The following is a 27229-nucleotide window of genomic DNA, read 5'->3' on the forward strand; positions in this document are numbered from 1 at the left end:
TATAAATTGGAAGTGTAGGAAAAAGAGATCTTAGATATAACGAACATGTACAGGGAAGAAGACGACCAACCCCTAAAGTCACTGGAATATCAAAAGCAAAAAAGCAACAAACCTCTGACCGCGCTATGGTTAAGATAGCGTGTGCAGTGTTCTTGTAAGCTGGAAGATTGTCAACTCGACCATCGTTAACTATTAAAACGATCACATAGCAGAATCAGAAACCAAAAAACTAGATCCTTCTTTGACTTGCTACTATACTTGACATTTTTAAACAGCATATCGATATGGATTATGAAGGTAGAGAGTTTAGAGCGGGTCACTAACCTTGAAATCTAGTACGGAAGACACCAAGGGAATGCATGGCGTCAATAGTAGCAAATCCGCCAAGGGCTCCGGCAGCGGCGTTCTCCAGTTGCAAACAATGTACAGACGATGATAGGACTCGCCTGGTATTTTCAGAAGGCGTTTGAGGGCTTCAGCGGAATAGAAGGTGCGGGCCTGACAGCAAAACAGTCCTGTTTTAGACAACTGGGCTGGAACAGCCCAGTTACTAATGGGTACGGCCCACAAGATCAATCAAAGGCCCAAGAGAGCTTCTTCAGCCTATTTGGCTTCTCTCTCCATCACCTGATCACCCGAGAGGCTGAGACCAGCTCTTTAAGCTGGAGTGCTCGCTGTATCTCCATCCCGGAGCCATTGCAAAAGTACTTTCCTTTATAATCCCATATAAATAGCAACAAATTTCAGTATTCTGAGCTTACATGATTTTAAAGTTGACCTTCTCCCATGTCCAACCTATACTTTCCAGTCTCCACAAAATACAGACCGGTAAAGTATGCATCTGCACTCTGCCACCAGCATCTTCTGTTGTGTTAACATTCCAGGAAGATCCCCAGACCAAATTACTGAGAAAATTATAACACGGAATTCAACTCACCAGTACAAATCAAAGCTACCACATCTACATATTCTGTGTTGGAAGATAGGGGCTTATTTCACTCATCTATGCAATCACAAGTTACTCCATTTTACCTTGGCCAGACGTATGACTTCTGAAAAGCTCATTCACTCTCTTGCTGACAAGAATTTTATTCAAGGACAAAAAATATCAATTGAATCAAACATTGGAAAACTGCAAGGTACAGTTTCTAGAGTTCTGTATCCAATTGCATTCATTGTTGTAAAACACTCCTAAAAAAGGAGTTTCTATCACTAAAGTAAGAATTTGGAAAATCATAGCTTCAGGCTGAATATGCTTTTTAGTCACTGAAGATACTAAAATGACCTGTAATAAAGAATGCTCTGCGGTATGAAGAAACCTACATCAGTCTTCATCACCATCTAACCATTCCAATGACTGAATATCATAGGCCATATCAATGAAGCCTTGCAAACTGATTCTTCATAAATTTAAATGATTCCATCTGATGAAGCCTGGAAAAACAAGATAACATCAGTGTTTAAGCATAGCATACAAAAGCGTAGAGTAATATTCATGTTGCAACAAACTATTACTTTTTAACATTTTCAGGTTATTTATCACTCCCTATAGAGCATATTAACACATTCTAGTTCGCACTATTTCCATACATCACTCCCCTTTTTCTCCTATGAAACAAGGAAGACACATGCAAACAGAAAACAAACAGCACAGAAGCTCTAAAAGATTTCATTGAGTAACATTGGACAACTCAAATATCGTCTTTCTAATATCCAACTTCCTACTATTCTATGATTCTTCACAGTCCCTACATTATAAATTTGCCAAACGAAATATATGAACAGAGAACATCATCACTCCGGGTCTAGTACTTTGCTCCCTCTCCTCTAAATGCTTGGATCAACAAACTAGTTGCTACTGAGTACTGACAATAAAAGCTGCATGCTTCAAATAGAGCACCGATAGCCAATAGGTTCATGTCTTTCAACCCAGTTATCCGATTGTATTAAAAAAAGAAACGAATCTTTAACCATCATTGCTACCAGACTAACCACTTGCAACCACACTACGAGCCTCCCACATCACTATTGCTTCCCCTCTTTGAATCCATTATCGAGCCACCACTCACCAGACTTTCTAGCATGTCTGAAAGTAAACTCAATTAAACTTATTAATCAAATTCATGCCATTTTTATTAGCTCAAAATACCAAACACCAATACAAAATTGTTTCTCATGGCTTCTGATTTGTAGATATAAACTCTCTCTCTGCATACTTGCAAGAAGTATAATTTACCCATATTGCAAATCACAACACCCCTTGTCTGTTTCTTGTTCTTCTAAGCTTCAAAATCTAAGTATTCATAAACTCAAGTGCTTATTACAAGCAGTGCCTCCGGGTAAGCTTAAAACAGAATTAACATTATATTTGAAATTTGAAATTTCATCGTTATCAAATATCAACAAGAACAAGAATAAAGAATGAGGACAAATGAGAAGGAATTGTGTCAAATACCTCACTCCATGGTAACCTTTGCGCCAACCTCCTTCATCTTCCCGATAATCTTCTCAGCTTCCTCTTTCGTGACGCCCTTCTTTAACAGAGTGGGCACCTTCTCTACCAAATCCTTCGCCTCCTTTAGCCCCAAATCCGTGAACGATCTCACCTCCTTAATCACCTTGATCTTAGCTGCAGCATCAAACGCCTCAAGCTTCACATCAAACGCCGTCTTCTCTGCAGCTACCTCCGCACCACCGGGCTTAGCAGCGCTCTTTGCTCCAGCTGCTCCAGGAGCAAAAGACATCCCCGGCATCATCACCGCCATAGTCGGCATCTCCTTGATGTCCAACTTTTCTCGAAGGACCTCCGTGAGGTCAGCGACCTCGAGCAGAGTGAGACAGGAAAGTTCGTCTACGATCGCGGCTACACTCTTCAACGGTTCGGGTCTTTGTTCCTGTGCTGAAGATGTGAAGCCACGCGTGACTACCGGAGATTCGAGCTTCGATTGGATTGAGAGTGGAAGACTGAGGAAACGCTTCTGAGGGAAGGTTTTTCGGATATGTGATAAATATGGAGAAATTAATCGAAGAAACCTCATTGCCTACAATTTCTTCTGTATAACGATTGCCGTCTAATGACCGATATTATAATAGCATTTAGGTGAGAGGCGATTCAAGTCGGAATATCCATTGATTGGGAGCTTCAAGAAAACTGTTACAGTGATAAACCCTAATACCGAAGACGAAGATGGCTTTTGTTGGGATTCGACTAAATAATGGGCCGATCCAGGCCCAAGGACAATAAAGAGACCATTAATATGGGCCAGACGTGACTAGCTTACAAATAGACGTAGGTATAACCGTATAAGCCATACATGGGCTGGGCTGAAGTGACAATGCCTGATATGCGCCCTTTCACCGTTGGATTAGTTGTGATCACAATAAATCTGACTCAAGAATTCAAAATCTTGACCGTCGCCCTCCTCACGGTCATTACTCCAAAAGTCTAGAGTAGTCAGATAAATGCACTGAAAGTCAAGAATTCATCTCAGAAAACCACGCAGTTCCTCTAAAATACAAGCACAAAGTAACAGACTCGCAGTTATGGCGAATAGGATGATGGCGCAGCAGCCACTTGGTTCGGGCTCTACACTACATCAGCCGAACCAAAAACTCATTGCTACTGGGAACAAGGTATAAAATCTAATAAAAAATGGGTTTTGCTTGGGGAATGATTGCACTCAATATTGGTGATGCTCATAAACAGGACAAGCAGTGATTTCGTTCTGATGATTCTGCTTTAGTCACAGTTCTTGGTTACAGAGTGAAAGAAGCATCAGTTCCTCCTATACTTACAAGTATCCTAAAGAAGCATGGAGATATTACTGTGAATTCCTCGATGAAGAGTGTGAAGATTCCGTCTGTTCTGTTGGGGCTGGTGTGCGGACTTGTCGAAAGATTACAGACAACAAAATTTAAAGATCTTGCGCAATTTGAAATAGAGAAAATGCTTGCTGTTGTTGATGATCTGAAAAGCGCAAACTTGGAAATGGGCTGGCTACATGAAAGGTTGGAGGACATGTTAGGGGCTAAACAGCAAGTCCAGCGCCTGTCAACTTTGAACAAGGCTATGACTAAAAGTGCTTAACTTGTCAAGGATAAGAAAACAAAGTTGGCAGACTATAAGACTGAGTTGCTTGCAATTGAAGAAAGGCTCAAATTAACAGAGGAGAAAATCAGTTTAACTGAAAACGAACTAATTGCTGCACAGGCTGATGCTAAAAAGGACGAGGAGACATTCCTAGACGTTGGGAATAAAATAGGATATTTTCTTGAACACCCACTAGTGGATGGCCTGCTGTGATATTTGCTCTAGCAAAACAGGAGAAGACTGCATCCCAAGTCTTCTCTGCTCACAAAATTCTTGTACTTCTATTGTTATGAATTTAAAATTCCAATTCCAATATGTTGCTAATCGTACTAGTTCTAATTGAACACATGGCTGCAATTTATAATTTAGTTTAATAATGAGAGCTAACAACATTGGGAAACTCCAAATAACTAGGTGGTATGCCCGCGCTTTACGCGGCATGTAATTTTATTTTTTAATTATAATGTAGCATAATTGTTGTGTTTGTTTTTCAATATCTGATTGTAAATTTTATCAAATTTAGGTTATTGATGGAAGTGAGTTTTTTTTTTTTTGTAATTATATTGTTGCATAAATATAGTGTTTATTTTTAATTTCCTTCTTTTTATTTGGACATTTTTAGATTGTGGATGGAAGCATAAGCAATCATGATTATTTTTTTTTCTTACAAATTGTTTCATTTTTTAGTAATTGTAACCATGAGAAACATCAAAATTGCAATTAGATTACTTTGTTAGAAATTTCAAATTTCATTTTTCACACAAGGAAATATCGTTCTACTGATTGTTTTGGTTTAAAATTTTGGTGGCAGTCTTCCAGCTCCGGTCCTCATCGTGAATAAATTTTTCTTTTTAATTGATATTTAACCATAGATTTAAAAACACCATTTGGAATTGTAGGATGATAAGGGTCATTTCTTTCTCTCTCTCTTTTTTTTTTCTTCTGTTATCTTTTTAATTGATATTTAATCCATAGATTTGAAAGCACCGTTTCAAATTGTAAAATTATAAAAGATCATTTTTTTTTAAAATTGATATTTAATGCATTGAATACGACAATTGGAATTATAAAAGATCATTTTCTTTTTCTTTTAAATTGATATTTAATGCACTGAATAGAACACTTGTAAACAGTAAGAACAAAGACCCAAGCACTATAAAGGAAAAAATACAGAGAGCCTTGTAGAGCAAATCGAAGAGCTAAAAGGCAAGGGGTATCAATTTCTTGTTTTTTGTTTGAGCTTTAAATTTGGACATTTTACGCATCATCTCTTTTTCCAACTCTGGAACACTTTTACGTTTACAAAATGAATACTACATAGCAAATACAAATCTTTTTCTTGTGTCAAAGCTGAAGAACTACCACTTTATTTTTCCGTCTTTGCCACAACTGAGTTAAACCAACTACCAGCAACTCTTCCTCACAACACCACCACAAAATATACCTACAACCAAATGAAAAGGAGGGAAAAAAATTAATAAATAAATCAAGAAATGAAACGCAATGCAACTCTGCAAACATAATCAATTTATGGGTATCATTTTGGATTATATGAAACAGATGAGGGGAAAACACGTTCAGTTTATGATTTAATTTCGTATTATTAAAAAGAGAGGCATGGGTGATGAAAAGAAAAATCATTGAAAGTTATTGAATAAACAAAGCTCTCCAGTTTTCCTTTCATCTTCCTTATCATGATTCACTTCAAAACTGGACTTCTCATTAGATTATTCTTCCTCTTCCACATGGATTCCCTACTATTATTAAAAGAATTTAAAGTTGTAATCCAAAAAGAAATTCACAGTAAACATCTATGCTTGCAAAGATTGCTTTCAATTGCAGTAGGTACCTGTTTCTCATTGTAACCTTCCATATTTTTATTGTAATCACTTTTTCCCCTTCTCTGTGTTCCCTACATAAGGAGCTTTATCTTGAAAATTGAATGAAGGTTGATTAAATTTCATACAGTAAATAAAATTGGGTTAGCATAGAAGGCTTAAGAGTTACAACAACTTTATACGCAGCACGATTCTCCTCATTACGGGATACACCGTTAATAAGGAATTTTCTACTGCTATTTTCTTACATTGGTTATTGGAGAAACTTTGAGTTACCTCTGAAGAGACAATCTTTTCCTCCTTAAACATATTCTAAATCATGGTTCTGTAGAGCACAATGAAAGAAAGAGCGTTATGATTAAGATGTTAAACAATACCTACTGGAACTTCTTGTTGACACAAGTGGTGCAAATGTGCTGGGTTATGTGATATGAAAAAAATATTAATTATATCAATGTTAATTATATAATATTAATTGAAAATATACCTACGACAAAATTAATTGATTTAAACCATATAAACAATAAGAAACATGCAAACCAAATAGTAAAAAAAAATAGAATAGTCTAACATCACCTCTACATCCAAAAGAAGCATATCCACACTCAGGAGGTCATTGTTATTTCAGACATTCTTAGAATTTCATAGTCCGCTGATGCGAGCAATCACCTCCCAATTCATCCTTGAACCATCAAGGATAAATTCAGGTGTCTTGAAAGTTGAAAAAAACACAAAGATTTATTAATTTATATAGGTTAAACAATCATCACAATTAATAAATATTTTGTATTAAACATCATAAATTGAAATAAATAAAAATAACCAACCTCTGAGAATTTATTGGGGACCTTCTCTTGCATTTCTTCCTAGCTGCACTACTTTTGAGAATTAACAGTTATAAATGTGGTTGGTCTATCAAAAATATAAGACATGATACAAATGGGTTTATGTTTTGATAAACATATTTTATGAAAACATGGAAGACATGAGTGAGAATGTGAATGGAATAATGACCCAATTAATGGATTTAATTATATGATAACCATTTAGCAATTAAGTGTTAAAGGAAAATAAAATCAACATTAATGAAATGAGTGAGGTTGTGTATGGAATAATGACCCAATTAATGGATTAAATTATATGGTAGCCGTTTAGCAATTAAGTGTGAAAGGAAAACAAAATCAACTTTAATGACACAAATCAATTGATAAATTGAAATAGGAAAGAAATTGTTAAATTTGAATCATTCACTAAAGGTTATGCATGATACTTTAATGACATAAATCAATTGATAAATTGAAATAGGAAAGAAAACGTTAAATTTGAATCATTCTGTAATGGTTATGCATGATTTAATTTGTTCTAATTAAATCAATAATTAATACATGTTATTGGTGTGTTTGTGTATAACTTGAATAAATAAAAATTAAACTTTTTCATTAATCCACATGGCAATCATAGAGTTTTCCTAAAAACTGATGTGGCTGCATCAAAATCATTCTCTTATTCAGTAATCATACTATGTATATGATGTTTAGATTTGTCGCTTGGTTCGAATATCAGGTGACAAAAGCTCTAGAGGAACAACTCCTTCAATACCATGATCAATAAACGTAGAAAAATTAACTAAAATATAATAAGATAAAAGTAGGAAAAAAGAAAAAGATAAAGATAAAGGCAGAAAAAAAATTTTAGAAAAAGAGGGAGGAAAGAACAAAAGTAGTTGTCAAAAGTTTTTCTTTTTTGATTTGTAAATAGGAATTGATTTGAAATAAATATCAAACATCTTTTATTGGTTATCAAAGAAGTTGAGTACATAATATGTATGAAATGGTTTTTAAATACTCCCTCCGTCCCATTTTAATTGTTTCTTTCAATTTTACATATAATTTAAGAAATTACATTATTACTCCCCTTCAATTTGACATTTATACCCTCATTTATAGAGGATAATTAAGATGTCAATGACTCATTGGGAATTCATTCCATCAGCTTCTCAATTTAAAGATAAATAAGGGCAAGAGGAAAAATGGATGAAATTAGTTTTAATTAATTGAAATGGACATATATTTTGAGACATCCCAAAAAAGAATAGAGGACAATTAAAATGAGACTGAGGGAGTAAATTTCATGTGTATTAAAAAATAATTAGGAAAGTGTATTAAATAATTGTGTGCATTGAGTTCAGCTGGATGCCTTCCTGAATCTCTTTGTATAAAAAAGCAGTGGGTTTTCACCGTTGGATTAGCGTATGATCCGGATAAATCTGTCCCAAGATTTCCAAATTTTGACTGTTGCCCATCACACTCCACAAGTCCACAGTAGTCAGATAGATCATAAACAGAAAAGGTTTCTGTACTCTTCGATTTCGAGTGAAGACTGAAGAAGACGAGGAGCATTTCATCTCATAAGTACCACGCAGCTCCAAAGACCAGCGATTCTAATATGATATCCAAGCACAAAGTAACACTCATGGCGATGAGGATGATGGCGCAGCAGCCACTTGGTTCGGGCTCTACACTAGATCAGCCGAACCAAACACTCTCTCCCACTGCTAGTGGGAACAAGGTATGGACTCTCTAATAAAAAATGGGTTTTGCTTGCGGGACTAAAAATGATTCCCTTCTGTTCAATAGTCAATACCCATTTCTCATAAGAGGGTGAAGGACAGTTTTTCTAGGCTAATCTTGAACAACGATTTTTCCTATTTTAAGTCCCCGTTCGTATCTTTCTTGTTCATATTTTCAGGTGATGAGAATGTGTTCCAGATTATTAGGTGTATGTATGCTATGGGCTTGTAATTGTGCTGACCTGTGAGTGTGGATAGGAAAGATTTTAAACAAGGTTGGGGCATGTGATGTCAGATTGTAAACCCTAGTCACAGGACACAACGTTTCTCCTTGGAAGAGAAATTTTGTTGATTTTATAATGATCTTTGTGTATTATTTATCCCATACCTTTATTTTGATTATCTGTTTTTGAGATCTTTTTACTGTCAACCACTTGGGGACTCTCCGGACTTAGGACGTAAAGAATTTCACCCGTGGTCGGGAGTTTGATCCTAAGTTGGCACTACTATTTTCAAATGATTTGCACTGGGTCTCGCCCAAGTTTGGGCTTGGTGAGCCGTCCAAAGGCTCATGTGGCCTATTTTATTCTGAGGTAGATTATGTTGTATTGACCTTAGTTTTGGTTGTGAAAGTGTTATGTACAAGCATGGAATCGTGTATATGCCATTACATTTTCCATCATAGCAACCTCAATTAAGTGTCACTCCTCTTTCACAGTGAAAGAAATAGAGTAAAATGCAAATAACATTAATCTGTTTCTTGTTCTCCTAATAATGAGATGGTGTTGACTCTACAGGATTCCTCCTCTAACGGTAAGCACCAAAGTGCTAAGGAAGTCCCCAACCATTTTGCTGCATTGAGATCAACAAAGTGTTTTGAAGAAACAGGAAATGCAGCTAATGCCGCATTGGGCAACTCAGAGGATGAATTCATTCCAACAAAAGATAAAATACCTCCCAATGATGAATCGGAATGCCACTCTTTCAGCCAACACTCAGAGACAATGATTGAAAATAAAGGCTTTGATCACGATGATCCTCCACCAAAACAGGTTCTTGAGGCAGCAGCTCCCACTGTTACTCCCAAGATTAATATAAGTGAAGACAAATCATTAGAGAAAGGAATGATTGCACTCAATATTGGTGATGCTCCTAAACAGGACGAGCAGGGATTTCCTTCTGATGATTCTGATTTAGTCACAGTTCCTGGTTACAGAGTGGAAGAAGCATCAGCTCCTGTACTTAAAAGTATCCTAAAGAAGCATGGAGATATTGCTGTGAATTCCTCTATGAAGAGTCTGAAGATTCGGTCTTTTCTGTTGGAGCAGGTGTGCGAAATTGTCCGAAAATTACAGGCAAAAAAGTTTAAAAATCTTGTGCAATCTGAAATAGAGCAAATGCTTGCTATTGTTGATGATCTGAAAAGCGCAAACATAGAAATTGGCTGGCTACATAAAAGGTTGGAGGACATTTTAGAGACTAAACAGCAAGTCCAGAACTTGCCAGCTTTGAAAAAGGCTATGAGTAAAAGTGTTCGACGTGCCAAGGTTAAGAAAACAAAGTTGGCAGACTATGCGACTGAGTTGCTAGCAATTGAAGAAAGGCTCAAATTAACAAAGGAGAAAATCAGTTTAACTGAAAACGAACTGATTGCTGCACAGGCTGATGCTAAAAAGGACCAGGAGACATACCTAGATGTTCAGAATAAAAAGGAATATTTTGTTGAACATCCACTAGTGGATGGCCTGCTGTGATATTTGCTCAAGCAAATCAGGGGAAGACTGCATCCAAGTCTTATCTGCCCGCAAAAGTCTGTACTTTTACTATGCATTTTCTTGGTTTAGTTTGTCTCGAACGTAAACTCAAGTAAGCTATTCTTTAGCTATAGAATTGTTGAGGCAGGCAAAGATTGTGTTGTGTATTTTTTATGCTATGCATTCTACTAGCTACCTGTTCTCTTTGCTCTGATCATTTTACCATTTGAACATCGGTGTAAAAAATGTTTTCTCTGCATATTGTGGAAAACTCTGAAGAATCTCAGAGGCAGCTGAAGCTTGGTTTATCGTAAAAGGAGTTTTTCAATTGTTATTGTTATGCGTACTGTTTTATCTGGGATATTATTCGCTGTCTGAGCAGTGATGAATGGAAACGAACATTTGCAACCAGAACGTTCATCTGCTTGCCAGCTGCTACAACAAGCTGCACAAATTTATCTCTCTCTTTCTGGTGGGGCAAGGGAAAAGGATGACTAATAAAGAAGCCAGAACATCTACTAGCATTTCCAATTGTGTGGCTTCTTGCATGAAAAGGATCAGAGTGGTTCAATTTTGCCAAAACTTTGATTCAAATCATGATTTCCATGCCACAAACATGAAGGAAAAGTATGTAAGTTTACCTGATAGTGCTGCGAGATCAACATTATTTAAGGCCTTGCGGCTTGAACTTGGTTAGAATTGTCTGGAATGTGGTGTTTCGAGCCGGAATGTTGTTATTAGATCCACTCAAGCTTGCAACTCTGGTGTCTCTCCTTCCCAGTGGAACTTTCCAGCTCGGACCACCAGTCTGCCCAAAAAGAAATTATTAGACTGGGAGATTTTTCCTAGGGATGGTCAAGTTCAAAGATTATAACTTACCAGAACACTAGAATCTCTAATACCGAAGACGAAGATGGCATTTCTTATTCCCCAATTACTTTCATGCCCCTTCCGTTGGATTCGACTGATTTATGGGCCGATCCAGGCTCAAGGAATAAAGAGACTACTGAAATGGGCCAGACGTAACTTGTTCACAAATAGTGAAATAGACGTATAAGCTATAGATGGGCTGGGCTGAAGTGACAATCCTAATATGGGCCCTTTCACCGTTGGATTTGTTGTCTGACTCTTCAGAATTTTGACCGAGTCAGATAGATCAATAGATCATAGAAAGTCGAGCCGCTTAAATGCAATGAAAACTGAAAAGGTTTTTGCACTCTTGGGTATGGAGTGAAGAAGACGAGGAGCATTTCATCTCATAAAACAACGCAGTTCCGAAGAGCAGCGATTCTAATATCCACTCACAAAGTAACACTCATGGCAAAGAAGATGATGGCGCAGCAGCCACTTGATCCGTGGCATGTTGACTGTATACTATCCCAAAAACTCTCTCCCACTCTTAATGGGAACAAGGTATGGACTCTAATCAAAATGGGTTTTGCTTGCGGCACCAAAAATGCTTCCTTTCTGCTCAATAGTCAAATACCCATTTTTCATAAGAGTGATTAAACCTAATTTAAGTATCCATTCATATCTTTCTTGTTCATATGTTCAGGTCATGAGACTGTGTTCCAGATTATTAGTTGTCTGTTAGTCTGTATGCTATGGGTTTGCAATTGTACTGACCTGTGAGTGTGGATAGGAAAGATTTTAAACAAGCTTGGGGCTTGTGATGCCAAATTGTAAACCCTAGTCACAGGACACAAGTTTCCTCCTTGAGAGACAAATTTTGTTGATTGTATAATGATCTTTATGAATTACTGTCCAAGGTTGGGGCTTATGGCAAATTGTAAACCCTAGTCAAAGGACACAAAGTTCCTCCTTGGGAGAGAAATTGGGTTGATTGTATAATGATCTGTGTGTATTATCTATCCCATACCTTTATTTAGCATAATTGTTTTAGGGATCTCTTGCCTGTCTGTCTCTGCGCATGTGCCCTATTTTATTCTGAGGCAGATTATGCTGCATTGACCTTAGTTTTGGTTGTGAAAGTGTTTCAAATGTACAAGCATGGAATGGTATTATATACTTACATGCCATTACCTTTTTCATCGAAGCAACCTCAATTAAGCGTCCCTCCTCTTTCACAGTGAAAGAGATAGAGTAAATGCAAATAGCCAAATAGCATTGATCTGTTTCCTGTTCTCCTAATAATGAATTGGTGTTGATTCTACATACCAAGAAAATTAAGAAATGGTGTTGATTCTACAGGATTCCTCCTATCCTCTAAGAACCAGATTGAAAGTGCTAAGGAAGTCCCTGCTCCCCGACGATTGTGCTGCATTGAGATCAGCAAAGCGTTTTAAAGAAACAGAAAATGCAGCTAATGCCACATTGAGCAAGTCAGTGGATGAATTTATTCCAACAAAAGATAAAATACCTCCCAATGATGAATCGGAATGCCACTCTTTCACCCAACACTCAGCGCAGTCAGAGACAATGACTGAAACTAAAGGATTTGACCATGGTGATCCTCCACCAACACAGGTTCCTGAGGCAGCAGTTCCCCCTGTTACTCCCAAGATTAATTTAAGTGACGGCAAATCGAAGGAAGGAATGATTGCTCCTAAACAGGAAGAGCAGGAATTTCATTCTGATGATTCTGCTTTAGTCCCAGTACTTTGTTACAGAGTGAAAGAAGCATCAGTTCCTGTACTTAGAAGTGTCCTAAAGAAGCATGGAGATATTGCTGCAAATTCCCATATGAAGAGTGTGGAGATTCGGTCTCTTCTGTTGGGGCAGGTGTGTGAAATTGTCCGAAAATTACAGACAAAAAAATATATATATCTTGTGCAATTTGAATTAGAGCAAATGCTTGCGGTTGTTCATGATCTGAAAAGCGCAAACTTGGAAATTGGCTGGCTACATAAAAGGTTGGAGGAAATTTTAGAGGCTAAACAGCAAGCCCAGCGCTTGCCAACTTTGAGAAAGGCTATGACTAAAAGTACTCAACTTGTTCAGGTTAAGAAAACAAAGTTGGCAGTCTATAAGACTGAGTTGCTAGCAATTGAAGAAAGGCTCAAATTAACAAAGGAGAAAATCAGTTTAACTGAAAACGAACTGAGTGCTGCACAGGCTGATGCTAAAAAGGACAACGAAACACTCTTAGATGTTCAGAAGAAAACAGGATATTTTCTTGAACATCCACTAGTGGATGGTCTGCTGTGATATTTGCAGAACAGGGGAAAGTCTTCTTTGCTCACAAAATTATTGTAGTTCTACTGTTATGAATTTAAATTTGAGATGCGTGGCATTTTCTTGGTTTATTTCGTCCCGAACATAAACTCAAGGAAGCTGTTCTTTAGCTATGGAATTGTTGAGGCAGGCAAAGGTTGTTTGTGTGTTTTTTTTTTTTTTTTTGCTATGCATTCTACTAGCTATATGTTCTCTTAGCTCTAATCGTTATACTATTTGAACATCAGTGTAAAAAAAGTCTTCTCTGCATATTTTGGAAAACTAAGAAGAATCTCAGAGGCAGCTGAAACTTGGGTTATCTCTAAGGAGTTTTTCAATTGTATTGTTATGTTTACGGTTTTATCTAGGATATTATTGGCTGTCTGAGCAGTGATGAAATTTTTGTATAATGTATCTGCTAAGGACTTCAAGTCGAGTAATATTCAAAATTTTCTTTTCCATTATTATGGTTTAGAAATTATGGCCCGTGTGGGTTTATCATTGGGGTGGATTCCGGTGGATTGTTCTTTCGGTGGTTCCTTTTCACCAAAAAAAAAAGTTTAGAAATTATGAGAGTTCCGTTAGCAAAAACAAACATTTGCAATCTCAATTCTGTCACTAGAAGCCAGAACATCGGCTTTCCAGCTGCTACAACAAGCTGCACAAATTCATATTTTTCTTTCTGGTGGGGGAAAGGAAAAAGATGGCAAGAATGAAGTAAAGAAACCAAAATGTACTAATACGATAAAAGCAAATTGCATTCAGCAGATTATTTCCTCATAATCATCATAGATTTTTAACTGTTGACCTTCCTGCAATTTTTCCTAATCTCTCCCCAGAAACCTATCAGGGGAGAGATGTTTCCCATTTTAACCATGGACTTGGCAAACTGCTCGAAGAAAAGCTCATTGTTCTCTGCATATTTCTTCACTAACTCCATTGATGCCTCATTCTTTGTCACAAGAACTTGATCAGAGCTTAGCAGTCCCTTTGAAGCCAATAGGTTCTTGAAGTAGCTGTTATCAAACTTGGTTGGGCTGACAAAGTCCAAGAAGAACAGGTTCTGATCACCACCAGACCGTGGGCACCTGGTGCGCAATTGAGCAGCATATGATGGGTGAAGAGAGGAATCAGGCAACCCATTTCCTGTCTGGTTGTATAGTCTCTGCCTGAAGCTGGTGCACCTCGAATTTCCAATTGTGTGGCTTCCTGCATGAAAAGTAGCAGAGTAGCTAAATTTTTGCCAAAACTTTGATTCAATCATGATTTCCATACCACAAACATGAAGGAAAAGTATGTAAGTCTACCTGAAAGTGCTACAAGATCAACAATATTAAGGCCTTGCAGCTTGAACTTGGTTAGAATAGTCTGGAATGTGTTGTTTGGTGCAGGAATGTTGTTATTAGATCCACTCAAGCTTGCAGCTCTGGAGTCTCTCCTTCCCAGTGGAACTTCCCAGCTAGGACCACCAGTCTGCAAACAAACACAAAAAGAAATTGTTAGATTTAGAGATTTTTCCTAGACATGGTCAATTTTAAAGATTAACACTTACTAGAACACTAGAATCTCTAGCAGCCAGAGTCAAAATATCAGCACAAGATACAGTGTGAGGGCATTCTTTCTCCAGTGCAGACTTGATCTCATCAAGAACTTCAAATCTGCGAGCTGAGTTCCGGTTTGGGTTGGAATTCTTCTCACTGACTATGCTCCCACTGTTGTCTAACAGTATTGATGCATCACAGCCCTACATTAATGAACATCAAGTATATATACATCTTAGTCATGTTTATAAGTTACTGAAAACAACAGAGAAAATTATGAGATACCTTGACAAAACAATCATGGAAATGGAGCCTAATCAAGGAGGCAGCCGTACGAGTTTCTTTGGCAACAGCCTTGGCAACAGTGGAATAAACAATTTTTTGAGCTTTAGGGCATGAATGGTCATAAAACTGTGGATAAAGATAACCTCCCCTGGTCTTGCTAGAGAGGCTAGTGGGTGCAATAGCAAGGAGAGAAAGAGCAATGAAGAAGCTCATGTACTGAGTCAAAGCCATTTTTTCACTTTCAAGGAACAAATTAACTTCTACACACCGATTGAAATATGAAGAAAAACTTTGAAGTTTCTGTGATTGAAGCCTCAATGGTTTGTGGGTATTTATAGAGGAGTCTCCATGCATATAGAAGAGCCTTGAGAAGGTGAGGAAAAGCGAGGGGAACCAAAAGTTGGAGTTGGCAGCTGACTTGAGACAATTAAGGGTTGGAGTTGGTAGCTACTGACGTTAACATAAAAAAGGCTTACCAGTTCAACATTTTTATCAACACCCTAGCAAGAACAGAGCTATTACCCTAGTGTAGAAAATGGTAAGCCATGTTTTGCCAACTAAACTTTTTCATGAGTTCGAAAATAGTATAATTTGATTACCACTCTAAAGCTGGTATTACAAACCAAAATGAGACTAATTATTGAGGAGTGATGTTTCACATGCAACCTGAGTAATATCCTTGTGGCCAAGCGATGAGCTTTGGTCTAACTTACCATGTCGTTAGGTGAAAAAATTATTTGCTCGTGGATATGATAGCCCGAGTTTAGACCCATATTAGATATTCAAATGGCAAACTTGTACGATATCGTTCTCAGTTGCCAAAAAGAAAAATCTCATGACGATTGCTACGAGGTAAATCAAATTAGATCCAAACCCTAACATTTAAATTGACATCCCATCAGAAAGTAGTCCTTGAACCCAAAATGTAATGGAAAAGCTCCACTGACTAATCGATAAGTTTTTTGATTAGGGCATAAATAGTTAGTTATCGTACTTGGGCTGCCTAACTTCATATAGCAAACAATGATGAACAAGTCCAAGCAAGTAACACATGGCGTAATATGCAAGGAATTCACCTCTGTCGGTGTAAATCATTCTCTCTTTTACATGATTGGAGTACACCATATAATTGAGACCCATTACGGCTTAATCACATTTTCTATTTCCAAGACAAACTGGTCAATATGGGATTTCCTTTGACCGATTACACAATGAGATGAAGAGAGAAATAGGTTGCATAAAGGGGGAGTAGCCCCAACTGCTCTGTTGACAAAATTGGATGATTCTGATTATATTTGACTCAAATTATTTATAATGAGAAAGCCATCATGAAAGCTAGCTAGAAACATTATTATGTGAAGTGTGAGCTCTGCTTCAAATATTTATTTACCATACCTAAAAACCTCGTTTACTTGGTAATGCCTTTAAAAGCAAGATTTTTTTTTACCTGAAACGACATTATATGAACTTGTCATTTGGACATTCGATATAAGTCTAAACTCAAGTCGTCATATTTGCGCACACATAAATTTCTCATTTGACAATTAAATAAGCTAGTCATCTAATGCGCTGCCACAAGATATATATTTCTAATACATGGATTAAGAAAGTTCGAGGTAGGGCTTTACGTGTCCCTCTTTCGGGTAATAAATTAATAATAGCGTTTTTGACTTGGACTAATTCACAAGTGCTTGTCACTCTTTTGCATGCTGTGCATGAGGAATCTGTTTTTTTTTTTTCTTTTTTTAATAAAAAGCAGGAATCTGATATAAAAAGGAGGAATATATGGATATTAGGTTAATCAGATTAAAGCCAAAAAATGTGATAAAAAAACAGTTTAGGTAGGACAACTAGTCTAGCTTTTGAATTTCAGACCTCTCTTGTCTCTTCAGAGAAAGAGTAGGTGCTCAGTATATATCCAGGTTTCTAATCTGTTCCTGGTAATTAAAAAACCATGGCCATGCTTATTGTGCATGATTTGATTGAACTACCATTCCTTTTAAATAAAAGTGTGGTGGCCACACGACAAGATAAGTACGTGATTTCACATCTGATGCTACAATAGATATGAAAACTGATGGTTTCCTATGCTGATTGCTGAACCACCACACACATGTTGGGTCAACTTTGCTTTGATTTCAAGTCTTCTTCTCTTGTCCTACTCTTCTGTAGTACAACGCGGATTTACCAATTCTGGGTTCTGGAGAGACTCAGAATAGTTTTTTTTTATCGGTTGAACCATTCTCCACTCTGTATGTGACCATGAGAATTGAGACATAATCTCTGTGCACACCAGCTATCTGGATTAATGGGCATTTGGTTGGTGTTTGGAGGGGGAATGAGCATGAGATTAGTATATTATCTTGTTTGATTGAGTTTTGAATGGTGGAATCTCAAACTTCCTCTATTCTCTCTTCTGGAGAATAGTCAAATTCATTATGGTGACAATGAGTTTTGATATGTAAAAGACTATTTGTTATAAAATATTATTTTTTTAAAAAAAGGTAATATGAAAATTGTACTATTAATATTCTCACACTTATGTTCACTATTTATTTTATATCAAACATCACCATGCTCATCCGATCCTCATCTCACACTTAGCTCGCACTCACCTCCGTCTCGTATCTTATGCTCACTTCACACAATTATGAATCAAATGCCGTAAATGTCACATGTAATGGTTTAGTGTTCAAAAGTCTACATGCAAGAGGATTAACAAAAAAAAAATTGGACTTTTCATTAAAAAAAGAGGCCCGGCCCGGCCCTTGGGCTTTAAGCGTGCCGAACTATGACATTTATGATTCACGGTCTGGCAGGGCCCGTGATTCTAAATGGGCTGGCCGGTATGGCCAACCAAAGCAGCGGGCCACCATGTGGGCCTTAATTCCCCAAAACAAAGTAGTAGTAGTACAATGGGATTTTATTTTTAATCATTCATAAAAATGAATAAAGTAAAATCACAATTAAATCATTAATCACTTCTTAAGGAGATCTATAATACGATCCATAGAAAAGTCACGACGACTTTCGTCCCTATTCCAGTTCATCGATGACCTGCTTTGATTCCACATCCAATCATTCAAAAATCGCATAAAGTGCATAAACACCTACACATTTCATCACAAGTGTCCGATACGCAAAGCCAAATGTACAGAGACTGCTGCGAAAGGGCTCGAATCGAAACCCTAAAATGCCGAAACTGATAAAGCAGCTAGCTTACCTTAACTGTAACCCTAGCTCGAGATCTGAGGAGAAGAAATGGCGAAGCACGCGGTTGGGGGATGGCCTCTGCCGCAGCAGCGATGGCTGCTTGCCCTGCTTATCATGCTATCGATTTCTACAGTGATCGTTTTCTTCATTAGGTCCGCCTTCGACTCATGCGATCGCCATTTGGAACGAGTAGTGGGGAAAAAGGAGGCGGTTCACTTGTCGCCGATTACTACTACTACTGCGGCGGCGCCGAGTCCGCTTAGCTTCATGAAGTCCAAGCTGGTTCTTTTGGTCTCGCATGAGCTGTCTCTCTCTGGTACTCTCTCTATATAGTTTTTTCCCCCCGCTGGATTTCTTATCTTGAATTTTGAACACTTAGTTTGGAGTTGAATGAGGATGGTGAATGTGAGTTTGACTGATCTGCGGACATTGTACGGCACTTAAGCTTTTGGTTGTTCCGGTGTTGCCGATTGTTTTGTCGAACCATCTCCATATGCTTAGACCGTGTTATGTCATAAAATTTGATACACACACAACTTGCACATTTACTTGAGTTAGTTTCACCTGGTATATCCTGAAGGACAATCATATAAAATTTGTGCACTATTACACGGCATAGGCGCTCATTGTCTGGCTCAGTGTGTTATGAGTTTTTGATATTGTATGGATGGTAGATTCCTGTACATGGCATATCCAACAGCTTGTGATAATGTTTGTGTTTTAATATACGTACTCACTATGCCACCTCTGTTGGAGTGTAACATTGATTTTCTTTCACGATCTTTCAGGTGGACCGTTGTTGCTGATGGAACTAGCCTTTTTATTAAGAAGCGTTGGTGCAGAAGTTTGTTGGATTACAATGCAGAAGCCATCACAAGCAGATGAGGTCATATACAGTTTGGAGCAAAAGATGTTGGTTCGAGGAGTGCAGGTTGAAATAACTAGATTTGCCAAAATCTTCACCTATGTGAATGTGTAGTTGTGCTTCTTGCTCTTCCCCCACTCTTATCTGTCTTGTTGTAAATCCACACCCCCATACACACCAACAATATTGTCCGCTTTGGGTTGTCCGGTTCTCATGGATACATCGAGCCCGCACGGCTTTGTTTCTCCTTAGGCCCAAGGAGGTGGGCTAGGCCCAACCCACTCAAGGCTAGGAAAAGGCCTTGATGGTGGTAAGAGGTGGGCTTAGCCTTATAAACAAGGCATGAGTGCCCACATCTTTAGATGTGGGACTTTTACACTCCCCCGCACTTGTGGGCTGGGTTATGCCAGACCCAACAAGTGGAGTAGAGGTCATGTCCAACAGGAACGAATTGCTTCGATACCATGTTGTAAATCCACACCCCCATACACACCAACAATATTGTCCGCTTTGGGTTGTCCGGTTCTCATGGATACATCGGGCCCGCACGGCTTTGTTTCTCCTTAGGCCCAGCAGGTGGGCTAGGCCCAACCCACTCAAGGCTAGGAAAAGGCCTTGATGGTGGTAAGAGGTGGGCTTAGCCTTATAAACAAGGCATGAGTGCCCACATCTTTAGATGTGGGACTTTTACATGTCTCCATATTTGAGTTATTCTGTGTTATGCAACATCAAAATTATCTATTGGCAATTCTTTGTGTCTGAAAGTCAAATTTTCTTTCTCATGCTTTGTAATGACAAAATGGAGGACAAATTACTTGATAGTATTAATTTCATTCTGAATGTTGTTTTTCAAACTCTACATGGGTAACATGGAGAATGCACATGGAAAGAATTCAGTTTTAAGAATGCCATTTCTGCCTTTCGCATAGGCTGCCCTGTTATGGTTTAAGCATGTGTATTATATGCCAAGTGAAACTAAAACCACTTTAAGATGAAGGTTAAGATTGAATGAAGATTGTTGGTGTATATTTGGCAATTCCTTTGTATCAGATCATTTATTGTGCGACACTAAATCTTTCTTGTATGTTTTCATGTGCTGTCAAAGATAGATTTAGCAATTAGCACGCTTCTTTCTGACTATGAAATGCAAAAGAGTGGCAACTGAAGTTCTTACATATATTCTAATAATGCTACTTATATGTACCAATAGGTATTTTCGGCCAAGGGTCAAGAGGCTGTAGATACAGCTCTCAGAGCTGATTTGGTGGTTTTGAACACTGCGGTTGCTGGAAAATGGCTGGATGCAGTTCTCAAAGAAAAGGTTTCGCATGTTCTGCCCAAGGTGTTGTGGTGGATCCATGAAATGCGAGGGCATTATTTCAAATTGGACTATGTCAAGCACCTGCCTTTGGTTGCTGGTGCTATGATAGATTCGCACGTAACAGCAGAATATTGGAAGAATAGGACTCAAGAACGTCTGAGGTATACTGTTAATATCACATATTTCTGTCAGCATACTTCTCATCAATGAAGTTCTTGGCTTTATATGGTATAGATATTGCATTCAAAAAAATATGGTACAGATGTTATCTTCTGCATCCTCTGGAAAATAATTTATCAAGGCACAAACATTATTTTGGAATTTTATTCAAGATCAATGTAGGCGTGCATTATTAGTAAACACAATGGGGCCGTGTCTTCTGTTTTTACTTGTGCTGGCATCTTGGGGTTGGCGATGCAAGTAATATCTCCTGCTTTTGTTTTTCCCTCTTATTAAGTAAATATATAATTACTATTTGGAGAATCAGTCAGAATTTAATACTTTTCGGGACATTAATGAGGTAAAGGTGTTCCAATCTATTTCTGCCCTTGTCAGGGCATTGCAAAAATTGAAAATTTTGAATATGACATGCTTCTGTGTGTACTTTATTCTTTAAGTTCAATCCATCAGAAGAAAAAGTATGGACTTCAACTCCAACTAACTAATTTCTCGTATGGATTTATATAGCCGACCCCAATTCATTTGAGATAGAGGCTTTAATGATGACGATGAGTTCAATCGATGTTTTTTTTTAGTTTTCTAGATAAAGTGACATTTCTCTTTTTTCCTTATGTAACTAAAACTGTACTGTATGCATTACCATTGTATAGCTTAGTATTTACTAGTTAGTCCTCTTCAAGAAACTGGAGTAACTTGCACTTGACTTAGTCCTCTCTTGTGGGCCGCCAATCAGAGACATTAAGATATTTATATGGTATTTTGGTTTTGGGCATGGACTAGTGCCATATCCCAAGTAACCCTAGACTCAATTGGAAGTTCGGAATGGAGCTCCTTTTTTAATGTTAACTTAGACATCACTTCCTTCTTTTTTCCTAGTGATGATGCTTGAACATCATCATCAGGTTATTGTTAGTAGGCTTCCTGTTAGCTTTACTTCTGAATGACTGCTGATGTTTACATTGATTCACCATTCTTTTCCTCTTTCACCATTTGCAAGAATTACCAGTCAAATTTTATATCTTCATGAAACCTTGTTCATATGGAAGCATAACTCTTTAAGGAAATTTAGTAGTACTTCTTTAGGATTGTCAGATCCAGATTTAATACTAAACAATTTCAAGTTTGCTTTCATGTTTTCATGATTTTTCTCTCTAAATTTTTTAACCCTCCATATTTTATGATGCTCATTTTTCATTTGTTCTCTGCAGAATTAAAATGCCTGATACCTATGTTGTTCACCTTGGAAATAGCAAGGAACTTATGGGAGTTGCTGAAGATAGTGTGGCAAAAAGCGTCTTGCGTGAGCATGTCCGGGAATCTCTTGGAGTGCGAGATGAAGATATACTGTTTGGCATTATTAACAGTACGGTTTTCATAATGACCAATCACATTTCGGCATTTCCCTCTACATTGCATTTAAATGGATTAGCTTCTTAACCGACTCTATCTTAAATGAACAAATTGTCTATTGCAATACTCAGTACCTAAGTCTAGCACAACAGTGTGATTGTAAATCTTGTGTGTAAATGGAAGCATTGTTGTTGATTATATATCATTGTTCATGCCACTAAGGATCCAATTGCTTTACCCTCCCCCCATCCTACCCCTGGCCCTAAAAAAAAGAGAAAAAAGTGCAAAAAATACTTTCAGTCCAGAAATGAAGTAGATCTGTAAAATGGTAGAGAAAACACAAATATCCTACTATATTGAGTAATTTGCATATTATTTATCTCTTGATTACGAAAATACAATATAAATGCAGGCGTTTCACGTGGGAAAGGCCAGGACCTATTTCTTCGGTCATTCTATGAGAGCTTGCAGTTGATACAAGAGAAGAAGCTGCAGGTGCCATCATTGCATGCATTAATTGTGGGGAGTGACATGGCTGCCCAGACAAAGTTTGAGACCGAATTGCGGAGTTACGTGACACTGAAGAAAATTCAAGGTCGTGTTCACTTTGTGAATAAAACCCTGGCAGTGGCACCTTATCTAGCTGCAATTGATGTTCTTGTCCAAAACTCCCAGGTAAATTTTACGTGTCAGAAGCATTCTTTTCTTCTTGTTTTAAGCACCAGTGAGCATCAATCATGTTAATTCATTATTTTCCCACCTTGTGTTCATATCCCTTGTCTGCATCTGAGTGTTTTGTTGATCTGTTGTGTTATATTTGCACTTGTTTTCTATACTAGTTTTCTTGTGTTATTTCAATATTGTCCTCTCACTTGTTGGATGGATACAATTATTCTGATGCATTGAAGCTGAAATTCTATAGGATAAGTTGATATCTTAGTAGTGGACATAGTTTAAGCATGCCTGCTTGAGAATCAGTAGGAAGGTATTCTGAAGGTTGAGGAGATTTGTTTTTATGAGAGGCAAAACCAGTGAGAGCCATTATTGTTTGCCAAGTACATATTTCTATGTCAGGCTTGGAATACATTGATCTGAGGATCTCATGCAATGCATACTGAACGTTATTTAGCCAGTTATTTTGTTATTATTTGGTTATGTTTTCAACTTCATTTCCTTTATTCAGAGAAGATTTGTAAAAGGGTTCCAAAAGATATCTTCTCCTTTGTCCTTTCATGCAGGCACGGGGAGAATGCTTTGGTAGGATAACAATTGAAGGCATGGCATTCCAGTTGCCTGTGTTGGTAAGACTCTTGCTACGATCTCCGAGTTCCTGACACTGAAATTTACAAGCCAGTATTTTCTTGTATTCTCAGTCTTTCTGGCTGGATTTTTGTTCGACTTTATGTTGCTGTTTGTGTGGCATTATTTACAGGGAACAGCAGCAGGCGGAACCACAGAGATAGTGGTGAATGGCACAACAGGATTCTTGCATCCTGTTGGGAAAGAAGGGGTAACTCCTCTTGCCAAGAATATAGTCAAACTGGCTACTCATGTCGAGAGGAGGCTTACAATGGGAAAGAGGGGCTATGAGAGGGTGAAGAAAATATTTCTAGAAGATCACATGGCACACAGAATTGCTGCTGTTTTAAAGGAAGTGCTGCAGAAATCAAAGCGCCACATATAGTCCTAAACTGTTAGCAACCCAGCTCCCTATTTTTGTCGCAGAGAAGATACTTCTTAACGATTTAGAGTGATGCTGCATTAGTTGGCTAATTTATCTAAAGATATAACAAACCAATAGATTGCTAGTTCTTATGTCGGAAAGAGGAACTTTTAGTGTGGCAGAAAACTTCTCGTATTTTCTCTAACATTTAGATGTAAATGATGTACATTCGTAGACAGATCTTGGTTGCCTGTTCATATGTTTACTGCTTCAAGATTACAAGTCATGAGGATATTTTCTTCTTGTAGTATTTGCTCGACTGTGCTTGCATGCTAGATAATACTGTCTTTAGATAACACTGAGGATTTGTCTGAGCCCTGCGCGGATATGAGGCCTAGTGCTGCTGTCTTAGTTCTGATTTAATGGACCTGAAAGTAACCATAAAGAAAGGAAAAGAACAAATAACCAGTCGATCGAATCCCATCAATTAGCTTCACTAATTGGAATTTGCCAGACTGAAACTGAAGTTAATCTATGGAACATACAAGATGGCCATGATGGATTACATTCTGTTGCACTAGCAAATCTCAAGGTGACTTTGGTAGTGCAGAATTCCTGTCGGCTTGTTTTGGCTCCTTGAGATGGCTCTTAGTAAACCAAGTGGTATATAGAAATTGCTTGTGAGGCCCGACATGGTTGCAGATCATCCTAAGCTTCTGTCTCTCCCTCATCCATCTCAATACTATCTTCATGTGCCTTTTGCTCGTCAATCCTCTCAACCCAACTTCCTACGCATTTTCTCAAACACTTATCAGGTCAGTATTTCTTAATTTTAAAGAGAATTAGAAGAAAATCTAGCCGAAAGAAATTACCTTGACGCGGTCCCAGGTTTCGCCAACAGTGAGAGGTCCGTGCTCCTTTACTATGTCAAATATAGCTCTTGTGATTGTCTGCGTTTGCTCCGGTGGTGTATTGAGCGTTATCGGTTTCATCTTCGGCTTGGGCAGTTTCGGCTTAGTCGAAAAGTACCTAATTAAAGTCCCGGCAATCCACTTCGCCATTGATGCCCCTGATCGGAACGAACAACCCCAAATTGTTTAATAAATAATGCCGTAGCGGGAGAGAGTTTTAGACAGGGTCGCGAGGAAGAGAATTGAGAAAACAGGGTTTAGGGCTTTTTGAGTTTTGATTTGGCATTAAACGGCGACGTTTTATCCTTCATGATGCGGCCAGTCCTGTAACATAATAATATTTTACTTCAGTACCGTATTGTCGTTCACTGGTTCACAATGTGGTGTTATGATCGCGCTCAGCCGCAAATTCTCTACTGCAACGAGGGTCTTCAGCTTGATCCGATTTATCCCGAAACAACTCTCTCGTCATTACCAACGACAACAACCAGTTCCAGCAACGCAATCTTTTATTCCCTTCTCTCAGCTTCAACAAGAACGCGAACTATTGGAGTCACATCTGGTATACACACTCCATGGCTGTACCAATCTCAACCAAATCAAACAAGTGCATGCGCATATTCTCCGGAAGGGGCTTGACCAGTCCTGCTATGTGCTCACCAAGCTCATACGCATGCTCACGGAAGTCAATGTCCCCATGGACCAGTACCCTCGGCTTGTTTTTTATCAGGTTAAGCACCGAAACCCATTTCTGTACACGGCTCTCATTCGCGGCTACGCTCTTCAAGGCCCCTTTAGTGAGTCGGTTTTGTTGTATAATTCTATGAGAAGAGAAGGTATCGGACCTGTGTCCTTCACATTCTCCGCCCTTTTTAAATTGTGTGGTGCCGTTGGTGATGTTAATTTGGGGAAGCAGATACATGCTCAGACGATTTTGATTGGTGGCTTCTTGTCTGATTTGTATGTTGGGAATTCTATGATTGATATGTATGTGAAATGCGGGTTTATTGACTGTGGGCGTGAAGTGTTTGAAGAAATGCCCAACAGGGACGTTATTTCTTGGACGGAGTTGATTGTTGCGTATGCCACGAGTGGAAGCATGGAATCTGCGGGGGAGTTGTTTGAGGGCATGCCCGCGAAGGATATGGTGGCGTGGACTGCAATGGTTACAGGGTTTGCCCAGAATGCTAAGCCAAGGGAAGCCATAGAGTATTTTGAGAGAATGCAAGCAGCCGGTGTTAGCACAGATGAAGTTACTTTAGCTAGTGTCATTTCAGCATGTGCACAACTGGGTGCTGCAAAATATGCTGATTGGATCCGGGATATTGCTGAGAAATCTGGATTTGGGCCTGGTCGTAATGTTGTGGTGGGGTCTGCACTCATAGATATGTACTCGAAATGTGGGAGCGTGGAGGACGCATATAAGGTCTTCATGGTGATGAAGGAGAAGAATGTATTCTCATACAGCTCAATGATTTTGGGTTTTGCAATGCACGGTCATGCTAAAGCAGCAGTGCAGTTGTTCCATGAGATGGAGAAAACTGAGATTATACCCAACAGAGTTACTTTCATAGGGGTTCTCACGGCATGTAGCCATACCGGTATGATAGACCAAGGTCGTCAGATATTTGAATCCATGGAGGAATGTTATGATGTTGAACCATCTGCTGATCATTATGCTTGCATGGTGGATCTCCTTGGACGAGCTGGACGCTTGGATGAGGCCCTTGATCTGGCCAATACGATGCCAATAAAGCCCAATGCTGGTGTTTGGGGGGCTCTACTTGGAGCATGTCGGATACATCGAAACCCAGATATTGCCCAGATTGCTGCTAATCATTTGTTTGAGCTTGAACGCAATGGTATCGGTAACTACATCTTGCTCTCTAATATATATGCGTCTGCCGGAAGAAGGGACGAGGTTTCAAGTGTAAGAAAGATGATGAGAGAGAGGAATATACAGAAAAATCCTGGATGTAGCTGGGTTGAAACAGATAAAGGAGTAATTCACGAGTTCTTTGCTGGGGATACGAGACATCCAAAGTCTAGTGAGATGAAACTGGCTCTGGAGGAACTTATGGATAGATTACATGCTAATGGGTACCGAGCAATGCTAAATTCTGTGGTCTATGATATTAGTGATGAAGAGAAGAAGCGGATATTGATGGCTCACAGTGAGAAGTTAGCTTTGACATTTGTGCTAATCAGTACGAATTCTGGTTCCACCATAAGGATTATGAAGAACCTGAGAACATGCGAGGATTGCCACTTATTCATGTGTGCTGTATCGCAAATTACAGAGAGGGAGATTGTTCTGAGGGACAACATGAGATTTCACCATTTTAGGGGTGGGAAATGTTCTTGTGGTAATTTCTGGTGATTGATGCTTGGGATCTGAAGTTGCCAGCCCAAACATTGAATTTGAAGGGGTGGGGATTGATTTAATTCATTGATATACAAGAAAAGTGTTCTTAA

The 27229-nt window shown here is 38.4% G+C and overlaps 7 protein-coding genes and 1 long non-coding RNA gene across 13 annotated transcripts; 4 read left to right on the plus strand and 4 right to left on the minus strand.

Annotated features, from left to right (window-relative positions):
• Positions 1–925: 925 nt before the first annotated feature.
• On the minus strand, positions 926–3186 carry LOC120015147 (50S ribosomal protein L7/L12-like). 2 transcript variants are annotated; one of them, XR_005471682.1, is made up of 3 exons: positions 2456–3186; positions 1324–1434; positions 926–1076 (listed from the first exon to the last, which is right to left on the minus strand). XR_005471682.1 is itself a non-coding variant. In XM_038867378.1 (2 exons), exon 1 carries the CDS (start codon positions 3036–3038, stop codon positions 2457–2459), a length of 582 nt encoding a protein of 193 aa, XP_038723306.1. In that variant the 5' UTR covers positions 3039–3186; the 3' UTR covers positions 1087–1434; position 2456. The 2 variants fall into 2 exon arrangements, 1 of the variants encoding a protein (XP_038723306.1); XM_038867378.1 differs by lacking the exon at positions 926–1076 and having other exon boundaries at positions 1087–1434.
• A 154-nt stretch (positions 3187–3340) lies between these two features.
• Positions 3341–10460, plus strand: LOC120015144. Of its 3 annotated transcripts, none has more exons than XM_038867374.1 (2): positions 3341–3633; positions 9295–10460. In XM_038867374.1, exons 1-2 carry the CDS (start codon positions 3544–3546, stop codon positions 10249–10251), a joined length of 1047 nt encoding a protein of 348 aa, XP_038723302.1. In that variant the 5' UTR covers positions 3341–3543; the 3' UTR covers positions 10252–10460. The 3 variants fall into 3 exon arrangements, 2 of the variants coding, with proteins under 2 accessions (XP_038723302.1, XP_038723301.1); XR_005471681.1 differs by lacking the exons at positions 3341–3633; positions 9295–10460 and adding exons at positions 7365–8496; positions 8677–9287; XM_038867373.1 differs by lacking the exon at positions 3341–3633 and adding an exon at positions 8053–8496.
• Positions 5224–6413, minus strand: LOC120015150. Its single transcript, XR_005471684.1, has 2 exons — positions 6205–6413; positions 5224–5534 (listed from the first exon to the last, which is right to left on the minus strand). It is a non-coding gene; the product is annotated as an uncharacterized LOC120015150 (long non-coding RNA).
• A 955-nt stretch (positions 10461–11415) lies between the features above and the next one.
• LOC120015145 lies at positions 11416–13862 on the plus strand. Its single transcript, XM_038867375.1, has 2 exons — positions 11416–11664; positions 12463–13862. Exons 1-2 carry the CDS (start codon positions 11569–11571, stop codon positions 13417–13419), a joined length of 1053 nt encoding a protein of 350 aa, XP_038723303.1. The 5' UTR covers positions 11416–11568; the 3' UTR covers positions 13420–13862.
• A 281-nt stretch (positions 13863–14143) lies between these two features.
• Positions 14144–15652, minus strand: LOC120014565 (peroxidase 72-like). Its single transcript, XM_038866547.1, has 4 exons — positions 15252–15652; positions 14978–15169; positions 14733–14898; positions 14144–14634 (listed from the first exon to the last, which is right to left on the minus strand). The coding sequence occupies exons 1-4, from the start codon at positions 15603–15605 to the stop codon at positions 14222–14224; spliced, it is 1125 nt and encodes a 374-aa protein (XP_038722475.1). The 5' UTR covers positions 15606–15652; the 3' UTR covers positions 14144–14221.
• A 2582-nt stretch (positions 15653–18234) lies between these two features.
• LOC120015258 lies at positions 18235–24129 on the plus strand. Its single transcript, XM_038867595.1, has 7 exons — positions 18235–18780; positions 19253–19395; positions 20540–20811; positions 22039–22193; positions 22593–22855; positions 23419–23481; positions 23613–24129. Exons 1-7 carry the CDS (start codon positions 18513–18515, stop codon positions 23862–23864), a joined length of 1416 nt encoding a protein of 471 aa, XP_038723523.1. The 5' UTR covers positions 18235–18512; the 3' UTR covers positions 23865–24129.
• Positions 24130–24131: 2 nt separating this feature from the next.
• LOC120015260 lies at positions 24132–25012 on the minus strand. Of its 3 annotated transcripts, none has more exons than XM_038867597.1 (3): positions 24716–25012; positions 24389–24631; positions 24132–24271 (listed from the first exon to the last, which is right to left on the minus strand). In XM_038867597.1, exons 1-2 carry the CDS (start codon positions 24902–24904, stop codon positions 24431–24433), a joined length of 390 nt encoding a protein of 129 aa, XP_038723525.1. In that variant the 5' UTR covers positions 24905–25012; the 3' UTR covers positions 24132–24271; positions 24389–24430. The 3 variants fall into 3 exon arrangements, with proteins under 3 accessions (XP_038723525.1, XP_038723526.1, XP_038723524.1); XM_038867598.1 differs by having other exon boundaries at positions 24141–24271; positions 24410–24631; XM_038867596.1 differs by lacking the exon at positions 24132–24271 and having other exon boundaries at positions 24313–24631; positions 24716–25011.
• Positions 25013–25099: 87 nt separating this feature from the next.
• LOC120014849 (pentatricopeptide repeat-containing protein At5g44230) lies at positions 25100–27227 on the plus strand. The gene has a single exon (XM_038866931.1). It carries the CDS (start codon positions 25143–25145, stop codon positions 27132–27134), a length of 1992 nt encoding a protein of 663 aa, XP_038722859.1. The 5' UTR covers positions 25100–25142; the 3' UTR covers positions 27135–27227.
• The last annotated feature ends 2 nt before the right edge of the window (positions 27228–27229 follow it).

The sequence above is a fragment of the Tripterygium wilfordii genome, chromosome 14 (genome assembly GCF_013401445.1).
Source record: "Tripterygium wilfordii isolate XIE 37 chromosome 14, ASM1340144v1, whole genome shotgun sequence".
Classification (NCBI taxonomy): Eukaryota; Viridiplantae; Streptophyta; class Magnoliopsida; order Celastrales; family Celastraceae; genus Tripterygium; species Tripterygium wilfordii.

Bases quoted from the DNA above. Each gene is read 5' to 3' on its own strand.
- LOC120014849 (XM_038866931.1), top strand. From the start codon at position 25,143: ATGATCGCGCTCAGCCGCAAATTCTCTACTGCAACGAGGGTCTTCAGC.
- LOC120015258 (XM_038867595.1), top strand. From the start codon at position 18,513: ATGGCGAAGCACGCGGTTGGGGGATGGCCTCTGCCGCAGCAGCGATGG. The intron at 22,194-22,592 runs GTACGGTTTTCA...ATATAAATGCAG, and splicing joins ACTGTTTGGCATTATTAACA to GCGTTTCACGTGGGAAAGGC. The intron at 23,482-23,612 runs GTAAGACTCTTG...CATTATTTACAG, and splicing joins CATTCCAGTTGCCTGTGTTG to GGAACAGCAGCAGGCGGAAC.
- LOC120015147 (XM_038867378.1), bottom strand. From the start codon at position 3,038: ATGAGGTTTCTTCGATTAATTTCTCCATATTTATCACATATCCGAAAA.
- LOC120015260 (XM_038867597.1), bottom strand. From the start codon at position 24,904: ATGGCGAAGTGGATTGCCGGGACTTTAATTAGGTACTTTTCGACTAAG. The intron at 24,632-24,715 runs GTAATTTCTTTC...GAAAATGCGTAG, and splicing joins AAACCTGGGACCGCGTCAAG to GAAGTTGGGTTGAGAGGATT.
- LOC120014565 (XM_038866547.1), bottom strand. From the start codon at position 15,605: ATGCATGGAGACTCCTCTATAAATACCCACAAACCATTGAGGCTTCAA. The intron at 15,170-15,251 runs GTATCTCATAAT...TCATTAATGTAG, and splicing joins TCCATGATTGTTTTGTCAAG to GGCTGTGATGCATCAATACT. The intron at 14,899-14,977 runs GTAAGTGTTAAT...GTTTGTTTGCAG, and splicing joins CTAGAGATTCTAGTGTTCTA to ACTGGTGGTCCTAGCTGGGA.
- LOC120015145 (XM_038867375.1), top strand. From the start codon at position 11,569: ATGGCAAAGAAGATGATGGCGCAGCAGCCACTTGATCCGTGGCATGTT. The intron at 11,665-12,462 runs GTATGGACTCTA...TTGATTCTACAG, and splicing joins CCACTCTTAATGGGAACAAG to GATTCCTCCTATCCTCTAAG.
- LOC120015144 (XM_038867373.1), top strand. From the start codon at position 8,374: ATGATATCCAAGCACAAAGTAACACTCATGGCGATGAGGATGATGGCG. The intron at 8,497-9,294 runs GTATGGACTCTC...TTGACTCTACAG, and splicing joins CCACTGCTAGTGGGAACAAG to GATTCCTCCTCTAACGGTAA.